General features: G+C 35.3%; 1 protein-coding gene and 2 long non-coding RNA genes across 3 annotated transcripts; all 3 read right to left on the bottom strand.

Annotated features, from left to right (window-relative positions):
* Window positions 1-2725: 2725 nt before the first annotated feature.
* Window positions 2726-4672, bottom strand: LOC147556905 (uncharacterized). Its single transcript, XR_015233650.1, has 3 exons — window positions 4530-4672; window positions 3429-3468; window positions 2726-2813 (listed from the first exon to the last, which is right to left on the bottom strand). It is a non-coding gene; the product is annotated as an uncharacterized LOC147556905 (long non-coding RNA).
* A 2058-nt stretch (window positions 4673-6730) lies between these two features.
* On the bottom strand, window positions 6731-7386 carry LOC147556906 (uncharacterized). Its single transcript, XR_015233651.1, has 2 exons — window positions 7269-7386; window positions 6731-7145 (listed from the first exon to the last, which is right to left on the bottom strand). It is a non-coding gene; the product is annotated as an uncharacterized LOC147556906 (long non-coding RNA).
* A 1598-nt stretch (window positions 7387-8984) lies between these two features.
* On the bottom strand, window positions 8985-16028 carry LOC147556907 (uncharacterized). Its single transcript, XM_086657882.1, has 7 exons — window positions 15703-16028; window positions 13100-14997; window positions 12705-13002; window positions 11750-11848; window positions 10955-11018; window positions 10733-10846; window positions 8985-9302 (listed from the first exon to the last, which is right to left on the bottom strand). Exons 2-4 carry the CDS (start codon window positions 13245-13247, stop codon window positions 11839-11841), a joined length of 456 nt encoding a protein of 151 aa, XP_086514008.1. The 5' UTR covers window positions 13248-14997; window positions 15703-16028; the 3' UTR covers window positions 8985-9302; window positions 10733-10846; window positions 10955-11018; window positions 11750-11838.
* Between the last annotated feature and the right edge of the window lie 2136 nt (window positions 16029-18164).

Raw genomic sequence — 18164 nt, forward strand, 5'->3', positions numbered from 1 at the left:
ATTCTAGCTTCTAAGTGTTCACCGGCCCAATCAGAAAAATAATTCAAGCATAGTCATTAAATAAATAAGATAAAGAAATCAAACTATTTGGTAGGTGGCTTGTAATAATCCATGATTTGATAGTTTTGTATGCATCCAACATTATTAGATCCTGTGCAGCTTGGGACCCTAGACTCGGAGGAATTTGTGACTGAAGACAATAAGAAAGAAAGAAGACATCGGGTCAGCGTGTAAAAGAGAGAGCATCTAAAAGGAATTTGGATAAAACACCGAAAGCCACAATGGCCCAAAGAGACGACAACTTCAGATATAATAACCAACATATATGTCGACAAGCCCAAAAAACAGATATAATACAAAAAGGTTTGTTTTCTAAAAAGAACTGACCTACTAGGGAATTCTGTTCAGGGATATAAGCAGTGAAAACAAATGAATATAGTAAACTTAATCACATATTTAGGACATATTCATCCCACTTTATATAGAAAAAAACTAAAACAAATACCGGCGTATTACCAGTTCCACTCATGCTGAGGGTTCATAAAAGGGAGGGCTTCTGGAACCATGATAACACAATCGCACGTGCTCTTAAGGAATGTGCTAGATTTATCCTCTATGTGCAAATATTCATTAGATAGCATCACACTTTGTGAGACAATCACAGAAAATATGGACGTGTTACATTTAACTTCTAAAAAGATGAGATAACATGCTTTGACCACTAATCAGTATTATCAATCCCATCATCTACATTGAGACCTCAGAGTTAATGGGCATGCACAAGATTAAAGTCATTCCACCTTAAAAGTATCTGATCATGTGATGCTTTTCATTAAGGAGATTAGAGGTTTATCCTTGAGGGAACAATATGAATGCATAAATGTTGGTAAAAACATTTCAAACGATATAGCTGAATACAGTTACAAACTAAATATGAGTTTGTTTATTACCTTTCTAAGGTATAAGCTTGCTACAAACATCTTGTAACCCTCATCCGAAAAGAAGAACCAAATAATTAGCACCGAAGAGATAGAAAACCATACATACAAATGTAATCATAATTACCCCTGCAACACCTCACGATCTAATCTACAGATACAACTAATCGAATAGTTTGTAGATCGAGAAGATTAGTTGAACTGTGTAAAATGGAATTTGCCACAACTTGTGTTCATCTAAGCGATGCGGTAAATATGTTAAATGTACATATAACAATGGACAACCAAATATTAACAGTGAAGATAAGGCATTCTTTACCCAAGAAGTTAGTTTCTCGATTGTTCCTCGTACCTACTAACAGGATGACAATAATTTCTGAATGGTCTTTAGTTGCTCCTATGAAACTCACTGAACTTTATGACATTTGTTTCTTGAAGGCTACCCTTCTTTCGGTCTTTAAATCTTTGGTCTTGGGTTTTATCTAACAAAAGCATGGCAACACGCAACATAGACATTATATTCCTCCTTCCATGCCTCTCCACCATGGCAGACATCCTTTCCATCAGAGGTGAAACTTAATCTCACTGTCCTCCCAACTCCCAACATCTATTGTACATTCATCCTCCACAGGCTAGAACCAAGCTCTTCCATTTATAAAAGGTGCCAACAAGAAAGTTTGTGTTAAAGAGATTTGTAGTTGCTCTTTCCATTGACATCCACAACCCTGGTTAAAATTCCGCCACCATAGTCTAGTTCCTTACATTAAAGAGGTTCTTCCTATCGAAAAGGTTGTGGTGGGTTTGCTAACAAGATTATTAGAGAAGGTAAAGAGTTCTTGGGCTACCATTTACTTCCAGTTTCTTTGGTTGATGTGTTAGGGTCTAAGGTTTGACGTTAAAGCTTTTGGTAATACGGGGTAGTTATAACTATTCAATGACAGTGGTGGTGGAACCTTCTTTCATCCAAATCGCATTATCTCCCCATTGAAATCAGCCTCTTAATCCAAGATTCCTCTTTGTTTCTTCTTCGGACAAATTGGCTTGAATCATCATTTGATAAGTTCTGAGGAAATTAGTAAATATGTAACTGAATAGTCTGACCTGAGCCACAGGTGATGAACCTTTTAGCTACATATCTTGCCTTCACCATGAGCAGGTTACCTCGCATCCCTGCTCCTACAATCCTGTTTAAAGCTAAATTTTGTTGCTTGTTCAAACTGCACCCTGAAAGTACTTTAGTGAAGAGAAACAAACTGTATATTTTTAGTAAAGATAAAACAATCATTACCTGAGAAGCTAATTTCTCCGAAAACTAAACATGTGTTGAGTTTTGACCACTAATCTGTTAAACAATTCATCCTATTCACATTGTAAACTTTATGAGTTGATGCCCCAACATAAGATGTAGTAATTATACCCTATAAGAGTTTGATATCATGTTTCGTGTTTCCCTGAACCCTTTAGCTTATATCTTGTCCTACATCATGAACAGGTAACCAGCAGTTGCATCCCCTCTCCTACCATCCTGCTTGAAGACGATTTTGTTTCTTGGACACTCAGGAGTATTCAATATCATGTGTTGCTTTTGATTAACCAAAAACTAACTAAAAATCATCATATTCAAGAACCAGCAGTTGCATCGGGGCACAATCATACCCTTTTGAAGATGATTCTTGAGTCAACAAAACTCCACTTCCTCTACGAGCATCACACGTATTAATTAATCTGAATAACATAGACCATAACTTAAAAGTGCAGGAGCTAAACAAAGAGTTTTGTCTTCTTACCTCTGTTATGAGCTCCCAACATGCATATTGCGGGTCATAGATGACGAAACCAACCAAATATTAACATAAAAGTGAAAAAATTCATTACCTGAGAAATAAATTTTTAGGGAAATTAAACATGTTTCCACATGGATGAAACTGCAGGGTTCTACAAAGTATAAGTGTATAATTATTCCCAATCTTTTTGTCTACAAAGCATGTAATAGTTATTTCCCATCTTGTTGGGGTTTTCACTAAGAAACATGCAAATATGCAGGAAAAATACTGTATTACGGATTAGTCATGCTATAGCTTGGACTGGAATTTCGAGATCGACATGCTAAACAAAACTAAACATTTCTCCAATAGAAAATTCTCTACTGAACTTGCAATAAACCTTAAAGACAAAGTTAAATTACAATCCATTGTTCTCTCCAAAGTGAAATAATACGGATCAACCGAAGGAAGACTAGATAGAGAGATAGATTTCTGACCTGCTTCTCTAGGTGTGGAGCCTAGGGCTATGGCTGTACTACTATAATGCACTGGGTGCCCCCTATGGTATCATATGTATCACAACCACTTTCTACCGAATTGGTCTCAGTAAATAGGCATGTTCAATAGAGGCTAATCACCAAACTATCTACATTACGAGCTGATGTAAGTTAGAGATGCACGAGAGAATAATAGTGCAAAAGCTAAAAACGTAGTTATGTTTTTTCACCTTTGTCTTGAGCTCATAAAAAGCATATTGAGCGCCTCAGCTGCCGACAAAAACTAACATTAACAGTGACGAAAAAAGTATTCATTGCCGGAGAAGTTAATTTTTAAGATAACTAAACATGTTTGACCACTAACTTGTAAAATTATTAATCCTAATATAGACATTATGAACTCTGAGTTTATGGCCCTGCACAAGAGTAAAGTGATTCCAGCCTACAAGTAATCAATATCATGTGCCGTTTCGTTGGAAGCAGTGTTTCATCACTGGAGGAACACAAATATGAATGCTTAAATGTCCCTGAAGCACACAGTTTATATGGTTTTTTTTTGAAAATTTGAATTAATATATACAGGAAGAAAAGAGAACTATACAAAGGGGAGGGAGGACAGTGGATCTTTCACGATACCCACGCCTCCCAGTTAGACACTACATCTACAAAAGGTAAGTATTTGTAAATAGGCAAACATTTAGCCCAACAAAAAATAGTTGCTTTAACATCATCAACAGTTTATATGGTATCGTTGAATATAACTTCAAAGTCTAGAAGTTAAAGATGAATTTGTTTATTCCTTCTAAGAGTTATAAGCTTCCAACAATATCTCGTCGCTGTTATCTATCAAGAAGAACCAAATATTAGCATTGCAGAGAACGAACGGAATAAATATAGGTTTCGTCATAATCTGTACAAGCGCCTTCAAAGATAAAGTCCTTGGTCATCTAGGCTAGCCGATTAGGAAGAAGAAATAAAGGACAGGACATAAATATGTCCTGACGCCACCGAAACCTCAATAGGTATTACAATGTTAACACTTAACAACATGGCTTCCAAGCGACAGTGAAATCATAAAAAGAAAAAAGTCTGGTCCTTTCTTTGCCTCTCGGACCAAAAGAAACAAAATTCATTTGGAATTAGTGGATCATACTATCACGAGCTACCAAACTGCCCTTAAAATTCCCTTATTTCTCAAGATCCAAATGCACCAAAAGATGATGAGGCATCATCCACAGATACAATTGATTTAACAGTCTGTACATCAAGAAAATAAGTAGAACTTTGTAAAATGGAATTTGCCAGAGGTTGGTAATAATAGGTAGTCATACCTTATCAATGACGGTGGTGGTGTAACCCTCTTTCATCGAGATCTCAGAATCATAGCTAAGTAGCTAAGAACTAATCCAAATTCCAGCATCTCCACCTTTGAAGTCCACCCCTCTGGATCCTAGATGGCCGGTATACACACAGATTTCAAATTTCTGCAGTTGCATGTGCTACCCGATACATTTTTACATAATGTCCTCCTCTTCTGGACGCCTTTCCCACATCCACACCACTCCATCTTTGTATTATTCGAAGATAAGAGGAGAATCCTCCTGAACTTCTAATGCAAACTTGGTTTCTGACTGGAAATTGCACATAAAATGTATCATTATAACTTTTCAAACGTCGACTATGTTAATATTAAATGAGTTAATGGCGAAACACAAGATTAAATTGATTTCACCCTAAGATTATTTGGTATCAGTATTATAGGAATACAAATCTGAATTCACCAAATTTACCTAAAGAAAAGTTCTAAGCTCAATATAACTTAAGGGTAAAGAACTACCTCCCGACGTTATGAGCTCCCCAAAAGCATCTTGTATGCCTCATCTGAAAAGAACTAAGCACCATAAGAGAAAGAATAAGATACTTTATTGAGACCTCATTGCAAGAGGAAAACGTGAAAGGGATGTTATACCACTGGAGTAGGAATCGACAACTATATAGTTCCATGATTTTGTTTTAGGACAGAGTTTTTACTCCCAATATTAATTCAAATTATTCAAAAAGGTAAACGATAATTGTGCACAATATTCACATTTTTCCCCTTTCTTCCTTAATCTGCTCCATATTATGTAAGAACATAAAGATAGAGAGAAACTAAAGCCAGTACAGTTGGATTATTAGAGAAAAAGTGCTTCCCTATTCCCTTTATTTTCCATAGAATTTTGACTTGCCTCCTGCTCTTGTTCCTTAATCCTTTTGTAATTACACAAAAGCGATCAAGTTCCCGAAGTATATCCTTGTTCATGACAGTATGACACAATATCAACACAATCTCCATCACCATCCTTAGCATCTCCTTTCCTTGATAGATACACGTTGATCTATCTTTCTTGAGGTAAATTCTTGAAGCTTTCAAATACATTAAAAACTTCAACAACTAATATTTATTTGACATACTTAAGATATTTTTGCTGGTTTTCAGTTTATTAGTTCCTCATATACTAAAAAGTCACTCCTGCAAACCTTGATACCAGCATTGCATTTTTCAGAAGTCTCCACTTCATGCATAGGGAATTTAAATGTGTTAGATAATATAAAAATCACTTCCTTTAGTTGGATAAGGTTCGACTTCTGTAACAGAACAGTTCAAGTTTTTCAGTATCCAACCGAAGCATTCTGATATCATTTGTAAAAGCATAAGAAAGAGAGCATGTACTCAGCCTACATAAACATCAAAGTGATCTCCTCATTTTAGGTAGTTAATCTGCAGCGAACAATTACGTCAGCTACCAAACCACCTGCCTCGGTACATAAAAATAACCCCTATAAGATATCAACATGGTCCTTTGTAACAAAAGAGTTAAGTTTTTCAGTAGTCAACCCAAGCATTCTGATTCATTTGTAAAAGCATACAACTATACAAGAAAGTGAGCATGTACTTTGCCTATGTAAACATGAAAGTGATCGCCACATCTTAGGTAGTTAATCTGCAGCAAATATTTACGCCACTTACCAACCCACCTGCCTCAATACAAAATAAACCCATATAAGATAACAACATGGTCTTTTGAACTTTGAAGTAGAGAAGATTTTTTTCACTAAAATGACCAACTCCCCACTAGCGATATCTTGTTATTACCAAAAATAAACTGCAGCAGATGAACATCTTAAAAAGTAATATTTTCTTATTACCAAAACCAATTTGCAAGGGATGACCATATTAAAAAATAGAAGTCCAATACTAAAATTCTAAAATAGAGAATATGCTAATGTGTTTATAACACTCTCATGTTTTATTCACTGGCCACAATAATCTTAAGCAGGTTGACTGGCTAACCACGTAACTCAAATGAGCTTTTCTAATTATGACATAACTAACAGAGAGAGTCTCACCTTTGGATAGGATGCTTCCCCATAAAAGTTCTTTGTTGAAAAAGCAGCTTGAGCGTGACTAAAAAGCCATAGTAGTTAATAAGCATTTTAAATACCATAACATTGGAAATTGTGCAGCCAAAAAATTGGGATGAGCACAACCTTTTCCTTTTTTTTACTTTCTACCGTCAATTTTGCTTGAAACATCATTTGGACAAGTTGTGATGAGGATGTTGGTAAAATGTGAACATGAGCAATAGCCTGGCCTAAACCATTAGTCATGAACCCCGTCAAGAGAGACCAAGTATATCTTTACACTCGATATCTAAATACACCTGTCAAATATGTTGCCCTTCATCGTGAACAGATACATGCACTATTTGCTCAGGAAACTGAAACATTGTTAGGATAAGAAACCAAAACTCACTAAGAAATTCACCATAATTCATGATCCGAGAAGATGGGACTTTGGTCATAAGTGTAAAACAAACCAACAGTTGCATTTGTGTTATATCCTATAATCCCTTTTGAACTTGAGTTTGTTGCTCGATCAAATTGCACTTCCATTGCTGTGTTCACTGACAAAAACAATCATACGTTAATAGTGAAGAAAAAACATGAATGAGATTGCAGGGGTTCCCAAACCTCAAAATATTCCAACCGCATATGCAAGGAGGTTAAAAGAAGAAAACATTAATTACCTGAGAGTCAATTTTTAGACTATTCCTCGTACTTACTGTGAGTTTGACAGTGATACTTGTTCCTCCCAAGTCATTGTACTTTTCTCCACTACGAATCTGTAGTGGACTTATAATGAACCTACAAAACAAAGATTTAACGTAACAGTTTTTTGTTCTTTTCAATGTGAATTATATGAATCGACCAAAGGGGACAATATAGAGTTAAAGTGACACACTTCTCTAGGTGTTGCACCAAGGCCTATGGGTGTACTGCTAAAATGTATTAGGTGCCCTAGTATCCTATACGTATACCGCCCTCTATTCTTCCCAACTTGCTCCCATAAGTAAGAAAGTATAAGCTTCTCGCAATGATTTGTCATCTACTTGGTGTAATCCGGCTTCCAAGCTGTCAACATTCCAAAGAACTAGTTGTCTGAAAGTTAACTAAGAATGCAAGTAATGGTGCTAAATGTCTATCAGCAAATTACAAGTAAGTCTCAGAAGCATACTCATCAAATAAATGGTGTACCAATAGTTTCCCCTATATCCTTGCTCGGATCATCCCAAATTACTGGAAGAGGCAGAGCTTCTCGGTCCCGCCCTGAAGCTATGTATTGATTACTTTTGAGTTTGTGCAGGACCCTTGCATTAAAGTCACACTTACTTTCTTTAATGGACTCAGAAGACATATCTTCAGTTTGCCACTATGAATATAGAAGCATTTACACCTTAAAATAGTTTATTAAATGATTAAGATTAGAACCCCAATAGAAGATGAAATGTTGAATTTCAATTTATTTCCAAGCAAAGTTCCTTTCCTACCACACTGGACACTTCGTTTTATACCTTTATTGAAGTATGCAGCTGGAAGAACAACTGTGTATTACCTGTCAAGATAAAAAGATTAAATGTAAAGATTATAAAGCCCAGACTGTACTGCTTGGGACCCAAGACTCAGAGCAGCTTGAGACTGAAAAACAATAAGAGAGAAAGAAGAAATTGGGTTAGAGTGTAAAAGTGGGAGTGTTTAAAAAGAAATTGTTTCACAACACCGAAAAGCCACAGTGACTCAAGGAGACGATAAGTTAAGATATAATAACAAATTCAGATTTTAGAAATAAGCCTAGAAAGGCATATATTATACAAATGTTTGTTCTCCAACAAGAACTAACCTATTAAGATTTTAAAATTTTCAATCATACAAGTTACAAAAATAACAATATTTAATATCTCTTTTAATAAGATAGTAAAAATAACAGTATTTGCAGGACATATTCATAACCAGCTCCACTCATGCTACGGTTTCATAAAACGGAAGGCTCCGAGAACATGATAACACTGCTGCACTTGCTCTTTCATCAAACTATATAGGTAATATGTAACTATATGTTGTAGAAAAATGTATAATTACACAATTATTGTGTTACTTTTATTCTCTCCCTATATCAAACTCAACTTCTATTGGTCTTAAGGCATTATGGTAGTTTTACTCTCTCTAAATGGAAAAGCGCATTATTAGGTAACAAGCACCCCCAGAGTAACACAGAAGCAGAAGTGCGTTGCTTAGGCTTATATAACCTAAAAGGCAGGTAGTTCACATAGTGAACTATCATCTAACGATGGCGTTAGCATGTCAAACTACAGGAACAAACAATATTTAGTTGATTAGGCGTGAGAATATAAGGTTCCTGAAAATCTAATGCAGGATAGACTGAATTTATGACGCTACCTCCTGAAACTCTACTATTTCTTAGCCATTGAAGAATGTTATTAGCACCTGTGCGATCATGAATATCGGAAAGTGCTAAGTGGAGGAATAAAAGTAGTTCACAACAACCTTTGAACGACCAATGAACAATTCCATTATCAACATTCAATTGCAATAAATATGATAATATGAAGTAAAAAAAATACTTCGACAGTCACGGTCTCACGGATATACAGTCACATAACTTGACAGATTCAACATGGGAATGAGCACTCTTCACGAGCAATGCTGCAAGGAGATGAAGTCATGGAAGTCTGAAAATCAAAGGTCTTCGAGTACACGCAACCCTGGGGGACAAAATCCATTAAGAAGATGATAAAAGGGACTAATCAACTTGAGAAGAGGAATGAAATACAAACCTTAACATGGAAAAAATGCTCGTCTACAGTTGAAAACAACAGTGAATGACTCTTAACAAGAACCAAAAATCAAGTGCTAGAAACACTTATAATGGTCGTGTCGTTGAGAAAATCAAGTTCTGCACATTCACAGAGGATCAAATACAAGAAAATCCACAAACAAACAGTACAATAAGACACACATGCACAAACCCCATTCAGGAAAAACTCCAAGAAAATACACAAACACGAGAAAAAAAAAAAGTCCAAACGCGAACACAAAACCAAACAATTATGCAAAGACAAACACCAAACGCAACCACAAGCGCAAGATTGCAAGAACAAGCACAAACACAAAAACAAAGACAATAACAATAATAACGTAAAAAAAAATAAAACATAAATACAAACGTACTTATCAATACAAACACAACCCCCAAAAATAAATACAGAAACAAGCTCTAACAAATAGAAACAAAAATACAGACAACAAGTACATAAAGTAACTCACTCAAACCAACACCAACAAAAACAAAGGCCGACAAACACAACAATTCACAAATCAAAATGATTTATGTTAGTGGAAAATGTCAGACTTCATGAGTTGACCATAGGTCAAGAATTCAAACTACAACACTAACACAAACAAAGGCCGACAAAGAAAACACTTCACATATCAAGACGATTTATGGTAGTGGGAGATGTTAAACTTCAAGAGTTAATATTTCCCAAAACTCAATTATATTAGAATTCTCTAGAAGCCTAATGACCACAACAAATGTTCATTACTTTTTTTGCTAGATTCACCAACGCTTGTATCTGGATAAACTAAAACAGGAAAATAAAGGAACGAAGAACTTCAGATGCTCAAAGGAAAATAAAGGAGCGTAAAACTTTTATCAATGGCCTACTTGGAAATTACTGGACGAGTGGTCTACTTGGATATACTATCTTAATGCTAATTACGGACATCGTTGCAGCACTTAAAACAGAGTATATCTAAACCTGAACCCAAGTATGAGAGCATTGAGAGCTTCAACTTCGAACTAACTTGATAAGTGGAAATTGGTTTCCATAAAGTTAAATGATAATAACTGTTTTGAATCTTTTTTTTTTTTTGAAAACTATGAATAAATATTAGAAAAATGGGGGGAATGTGCAATAGATTATAATGGACACAAAGAAACAAGGAAAAACAGGGCCAATGAAACAGCAAGTTTTAGATCTTCCTTTCTCATTCATAATAGTAGTATAGCACTTCAGTCTTCAGCACCTAACCTATCAGTGAGTCTGCATGCCTAGTGCCTACGAATTGTTACCCAAAAGTATCAAGTAAATGACCGAAATTTGGAAATTATAAATGAAAGCCGAAAATTCACAAGAATAAGGCACCTATACCACTTTTGCACTATAGGACTGTGCAAGTGTTCTTGCTAGTCATATTTCCAGCAACTCCCTGAACACGAACAAAGGTATTTCTTTGGTTTTACCTTCTAAAGTCAAACCTTTTATCAGCTCATAACATGCAAAGGATTGACATATATATACATGAACTAAGATGAATAAAATATAAAAGATAATTTATAAAAGGGACGAAATACCTCTGACCACCATAAAAGAAACCTTTCGCGAAGCTTTTTCTTCTTATGTTTGAACGCTAGAAACCTTCATTATCGTGTTATATACAGAATATCAAGTTGAATACAGAGCAAAATCTTTGCAAGTTCCAACACTAATCCTTGAAAGTATTTAGACATAACAGTCCCTTCTCTCACTCCCCAATGTTATTTGATTAATCTAAAATTAGCATACAAGACGAGAGACATTCTAATGAAGGAAGTTTATTCCAATTGATCAACCTTCTCAATATGCATACAATTGACCTAATTAACTAAAAAAGGTTAATTCAAACTGAAATGTGCAGTTCAAGAAGTAACATGTAAGCTCTCCTATATAGGATCTTTATGACAGAGAGGGAGTGACACATGCATGTTACTACTTTATTATGAGATATCATGTGAGATCTCAGACATGGGATCTTCAGTGAATCATGAGGCCCTCAATGTGGCTTTTCAAACCAACGAAAAACAAAGATACTTTTTTGAAAACTTTGAATTAATAATTGAAACAATAAGGAAACGAAAAACAAAGATATGCTTTCCACAGTCAGAATCTGACACATGGTAATGCTATGTGGGTGACCAGTATCTAATCCTCCAAAAAATAAAACAGGAGAATCATTTTATTGTAGGTAATTCCAGATCACAAAAATCCTAACAGCTCATTTCAGCTCGGTAGATCAAAAACTAATTGACGTTTGATGATAGACGAACAGGAAATACATATTTGACATTGATGTATTCAAAATGACCGCCAACGCAAGAATAGCCATCTACCTTAATTGTCTGGCTATGCTACCTTTAAATATTTATCCGGATCATAGCTTTCTTCAACTCAGGATTAGAAATTTTCACCAGATCATAATCTATATGCTCCTGCAAATGACAAACATTGCGTACTTCATTCAAAGCTTTTAAAAATGATGCACATTTAATAGAACAAGAATGGTAAGTATATAACAGGAACAGGGCAAAGCACATAACAATTGCACAAATGACAAAATGTACGTGTTCTTGAGACAGACAGAATTTTTTGAGAACATGCAGAATTTTCTAAGAAAGTCTCTAGAGACGAAGAACTTTCCCCTTCTACCAAACACGTAGATTAAAGAGATAAGTATATTACTATTTACTACAGCCAATGTTTTAAAATCAGAAGATGCATACGCCTCGGTGTGCGCCTCGCAGAGGCGGTTTGTTTTCGCCTCGAGGCTTACGCATCTACAGAAAAAAAAAAAAAAAATCCAAGCATTGTTTCAGTTTATACAACATAAGAAGTAACAACATATATATTTCTTGTTTGTCCAACAATAAAGTCTTTATATTGTTGTAGCAAAGTGAAAAGACTATACTATCTTATTTTTGCATATAAATGTTGTGTCATTATTTTTCTAAAGAAGTAGTTTATGCCTTTCGCGCATCAAGGCACGAAATGGTTTTTAAAACATCGACTACAGTTATGTCAGCTTCAGAATCAAAATGAAACTCAAGAGTCTACTATTTATTAGTACCTCCCAACTTCACAGTTAGTATAAAATAACATGAACTACGAGAACGCAGAAAAACAGAGGATAAGCTAACTACTTGCTAGAATACAGTTGTGATTTCCACATACAAGCTACCTCTTTTTAACCTAGTTAGCCGGAAGCCAAGTAGATTACTTAGTCAGCTTAGAATAGTCTTGAATATGTAATAAAATTCATCTGAACCCAGAGATTGAGAAGATATATACCTTATACTCGGAGCATCAAAACCCTTGCACACAAATTCGAACAACGTTTTGAAATTATCCAGGCCAGGCGCAGTTCCAAAAAAAATTGAATAGCTGCATATAGAAAGAACTAATTGACACATCAAGAACTCATTGAAGATAATATTGGAAACTAAAGAACTAGAAAAAACAAGTTTGTCAGCATAGGAATATAATCCTGCAGCAATAGCTCCCGCCATTGCAAGACCAAGTACAGCTGATTTTCCACGACCACGGGCAGCCAGCAGAGCAACAGTGATCCATAGTGTCTTATCCAGAACTGAATCAAGGAAAGTAACAACAGCCAAGAGAGAATAGTACAAAAAACAGCAATAAAATAATTCAGACAGTTATATTTCCGAGAAGTTAGGACCCACCTGAAAGACGATAATTAGTCCACACCCTGTAGAGGCCCTCGTACTTGTTTCCATCAGCAACGTACCTAACCACACATGCACCTGTAGTAGGCATTCCAACAATTAAGGGTAGGTCTAAATGTAAGAGGCAGATTCCTGTATACAGCATCAAGAAGCCGAGGAAAATAAGAAAAAATACTGAACTCCATAATCATATCTGCAGAACAATTCATGCCAAAACTCAGTGTGTTCTTACAATGAGCATGCACTAAGATATTTAGCAGGGTCTTCAGTTTGTCGGGGAGAAATAGAAGATCATAGCTTGCTATGGTCGAAGTTATTCTTCTAAATTTTGAAATATCGACACTCCTATATTCCTGATAGTATCAAGCTATTCATTTTCCGGGTTAACTAATCCACCAAACCAGTCCTTCAAGCAACAACTATTTATGAGACAGCTAAACCTAGTATATCGTGCATGTCCATATTTCCAATATGTCTGCCTCTTGTTTGCTAAACATGGAAGCATTCTCCTTTGAAAAATATAACAACCTAAACCAGAAAGGTCGACTTCTTCGAATCTTGGCCTCTTTCAAATGAGTAGATAAATAGTATTACTCGGAGCATATATTATTATAACGAAACTTTTATTAATTTATATCTCAAATACTCCAACCACTTCTAGAAAATATTGAAAATTTGAAGTAGTGGAAGTATATAACATAATGAATAACTTAAAATGCTTAATAAAAAAGAACCAAAATAGTGTCAAATGGGTTAAGATTTAAACTTGCAACTGCAAAGCTTTTCCAGAACAATTTCCTCCAAACCACCCCTAACTTTGTCCACATTATAACATAACATAATAAAGCATAAAGCATAATAAAGCAAGGACGTGCTTAATGAAAAAGAACCACGAAACTGTTTTTATAGTATTAAAAAGTTATGATTTCTAATTTGCCACTTCTTATAACTCTGGAAGCTAAAAATTTTGCTTCAACAAATTTTTCATTTCAACAAAATATTTGAAACCAATAAGTTGCTATAGGGCATGTTTATAATTAGGTGATAATCCCACAACGTTCTTCTACGTGCATATCAATAACTTACCATAATACCATCTGGAACAAAGCAATATATTTTAGGCTAAGCAGATAACTCATGATTATGTTTCTTTTTCTTATTTGCAGGATAATTTCGGAGATCTAAAACTAAAACCGATATATAGATATTTCAATAAAGCTTATGGGACGATTAAACAAGTACCTGGTAATAGAAGAATGATTTTGTTTGAATTCCTCCGCAGACAAAAAAAACCAGAAAACAGAATCCCAGTAGTAATCCAACATATTTCTTCCTCAGTTGGAAGAAAATGAGTCCCTGAGCTTGGCTTATATCTTCAGAGTACGATTAAACAAGGATGCTTTCAACTCTAATTATTGAATATCATCTCTGAGCATTACATGTACGACGATTTGCTAGTCAATACGACAAAGTATTACCTGATCAGCTCGGAATATATTGCACATTAACCCTCATTACTTGGCAACTTGCGGTTATGTAAGCATTAGAGTTTATAAATTGCACAACCACAAATGCGCATGTTCATAAGCTCCAATGCAAAAAACCAAATTCCTGAAAAACTTTGAACAAGACTTACACTAAACATTTAAAATATTAGTAGCATAGAAAAGAAGAGCAAAGTTAAATTCCTCCACACACCATAAGTGTAAAAGTATACAAAAGTAAACCAACTGCAGCCATTACTTGTATTCTAAATTATAGTCTGTTTTAACTCCATCTCGAAAGAATCGACATTATTTGGTTCCATACCTTGACATAAGGGGGTACTTCCAAAAATATCCGGATACATGTTATCTACTTCTTTCCATCAACTATGTATTCGACCACATATTCGCCTACAATAGACTTTCGAACAGTTAGGGGAGGTCTAATGCAAGAAGCAAATTCCTCAATACTGAACTACGTCAAAGAGAGAAGAAGCCAAGTAAATGAACGAAAAAGAAAAGGAGGACTGCTGAAATCCAGAATTACATTTACAGAAAAAGTCATGAAAGATTTTCGCGTTTTTACTACGAGTTGTAAGATATCTTGCAGGGTCCCTGGTTGGGCAGCACAAATACAAGTTCACCACTTGCTCTTCCCAAAGTTATTCATCTAGAAATGTTCAAGTCCCGCGATTATTATTAATCCATCAAGTCAATCCTTCATGCAACAACTAGTTTTGAGACAATCAAACCTATAACTCTTCATGCGGTTTTTTCAGTATCTCTGCTTTGGTTTGCTAAACATGGAAGCATTCTCGTCTCAAAAATATTCCCGCAACCTAAACCAAATAACATGGGGTCTGTTGAATCCTCTCTATTAAAGGAGTGGATAAAGATTAATTAAAAACATACATAACTTGGATGAAGCATCAACTTAGTAAAGCATAATCAAGTAATAATTAAGCATCAACTTCGTAAAGCACAATCAAGTTAGTTATGTATATATGTAAATAACCAAACAACTTGAAATGCTCAAAGCGAAATTACACAACCATTAGTGTCAAATGTGTAAAGATTTAAGCAAGTTAGTAAAGCATAGTCAACTTAGTTATGTACCTGCAAGATTTTTCCACATTAATATGCTTTGCACTGGGCCAGTTCTGTTGACGCTTTTGCTACTACTTTTTCCAGGAAAAGTGACCATTATCCTATAATTCGGCGTTCAACAACTCTCATAACTACCCTAATTTTGTCCACGTTATAAAATAACTATTGCAAAAGACAAACTCACCAGTTAACCTGGTCTGATCGGGTTGGTATATCCATCATTTCGAACAAAATAAATTATGGGGATTGAAGCATCAAAAACCATTTTTTGAGGCTGTTTTAATATTTCTAAATGATGATTTGACTGTTTTCATCAGATTCAATATCTCATTGACATCACTCGGCTATTAGAAGACCTTCAAATATAGTTTTGCAGTGCATAGGTGTCACCCAGATAGTAATGCTAAATTTAAAATATGAACCTACTAAAAAGAATTACCCCATGATCATTTATATACACGTCTGAATCTTTGGTTGTTCAAAACCTAAGACTTACGATCACATTTTTGCAGGAATGCTTGAGAGCCTCAATAACATTAACGACTTTAGAGCCTTCGACAATGCATCTTGGAAAAATATACAAGAGCCTATTCAACTAAGTAGTTTTGAATCATTTGGTTTAGCCAACTCAGCATCAAAAAAAAAAATGTGTGCCATTTAGCACCCGGAACCAAGTATTCCTTCAAATGGACCCAAAGGCATCCAGTAAATTAAGTTAACCTGGATCAATTAGTTAACATGGTTCCTGAAATGTCTTCAGGAGGCAAAAGTTCAATGGTTTTGACATTATCGTGCAGTAATATCAAATAAAAATCTATCGGTAAACTTCCTCACCAGCAACTTGAAATAGAAACTCCCTTCAAAGAGACCGAGTCAGATTTCATTATAAATTCCCAGTTGTTCGACAACCGGAACAAGTGACTGAATCTGCACAGGAGACATCCTCAGTAACACTTCGTGAATATAATTTAAAGTGAATGTTAACAAAAGGTTTGTACAAATGACCCCTGTACAAAATGTAACTGTAACTTATATAAGAAAAACCCCTTTCGAAGAAACAAAAACACTCACACAATGAAAACCTAATCCTCGGTAAACAAAGATAATCCAGTAAGATAAGTTCTACAACCTCTTTAAGAAATACATATCCCTAAAAGCGAGGTTAAGGAATTACATATTACGACTAGGAAAAAGATTGCACAAAGAGGAAACTGGACTCTGATGAAAACCTTAAATAGAGATCCTGCCTGAACCCCGTCCAAAGACTACCAACCGTCGGTGAATGTCTGAATGTGGATGGTTGCCACCCATACATACCCAAAACACAGTTAAAGGCACTTACATATTAAAGGTGGAAGAGACATAGTCTTAGCAAAAAAAAAAAGATCATGGAACAAACTACTATAGGAAACTCCATCTTAAAGGTGGAAGAGACATAGCCTAAGCAAAACACTTTCGGGAAACAACTTATAAACATAAAGCTTTATCGAAGAAACATAGAGATTTCTAAATTATAAATACCACTCGGATAACAAGGATCAGCGTGCACACTCAGAACATAGCCGCTACTTAATTGCGGATTCCGGATTTGATGTGTATTGCGTTCCTGAAATGAACATGGGCAGAATCGGACTAGCCATCCCATAACAAAAATGCTTAACAAACACAATGCAAACAAATCAATTTTGCACAAAAGAGAAACACCCTTCTTGAAATAAATCAGCATCGGAACGCAACAGTACCTAAGAAGCTGCAATTGCACTTCAAAGCACAGCCCCTGAAGAAAAATTGAAAATCTTAAGATTGTGTATTCCATTGTCAATAGAGAACAATAAACACTTATAATGATATGAGAAAGCTTCATTTATTAAATAATTGCCTTTAAGATCAAATCCTGACTAAAAGGCTCTACAAATTTCAGAGAATGACAATCACTTCAAACCGGTTTTGTCTAGGAAATCAATACTAATGTAGACAACAACACCTGCTAATACACCCAAAAGTCAGATGGAAAACCACAGATTCTATATACAACCCACGAAGTAGAATTGATTCCAGGTTAACCCTAAGAGTAAGTTAAAAATTCCATTATTATTTTTTTGAAACTTCGAATAAATATTTTATTGAGATAGGAAAAAGTTATACAAGCAGTCTTGGTTACTGACACGGGGACTACATGATATGTCAAGTTATCCACGACTCCCAATTGAATACAGAGTTGAAGTACGTTAGAGTATAAGGTGTGCCGTCTTCGACCAAAGGAACAATAGTCCTTTGACATCTTCGGTCGCCACTACTTAAAATTCCATTACGACAGTTTCTCTACCAACAAATTTGATTTGGAAACAGATTGACTTACCTCCAAGTTGTGCCCTTAAAGTAGTGTAGAAGGAGACTGTTTACTTAAAGTTGAATAAAGATATCTCGCACATAACAGCAAGTTAGAACAGAAATCATGCCAATCCCCTACT

Source organism: Eschscholzia californica, unplaced genomic scaffold (genome assembly GCF_041429995.1).
Source record: "Eschscholzia californica isolate CP2 unplaced genomic scaffold, dmEscCali1.0.p SCAF_2, whole genome shotgun sequence".
In the NCBI taxonomy this organism is placed as follows: domain Eukaryota; kingdom Viridiplantae; phylum Streptophyta; class Magnoliopsida; order Ranunculales; family Papaveraceae; genus Eschscholzia; species Eschscholzia californica.

Excerpts from the sequence above, each read along its gene's own strand:
- LOC147556907 (XM_086657882.1), bottom strand. The coding sequence starts at position 13,247 with ATGCTGTATACAGGAATCTGCCTCTTACATTTAGACCTACCCTTAATT. Across the intron at positions 13,003-13,099 it reads GACTAATTATCGTCTTTCAG|TTCTGGATAAGACACTATGG; the intron begins GTGGGTCCTAAC and ends TCCTTGATTCAG.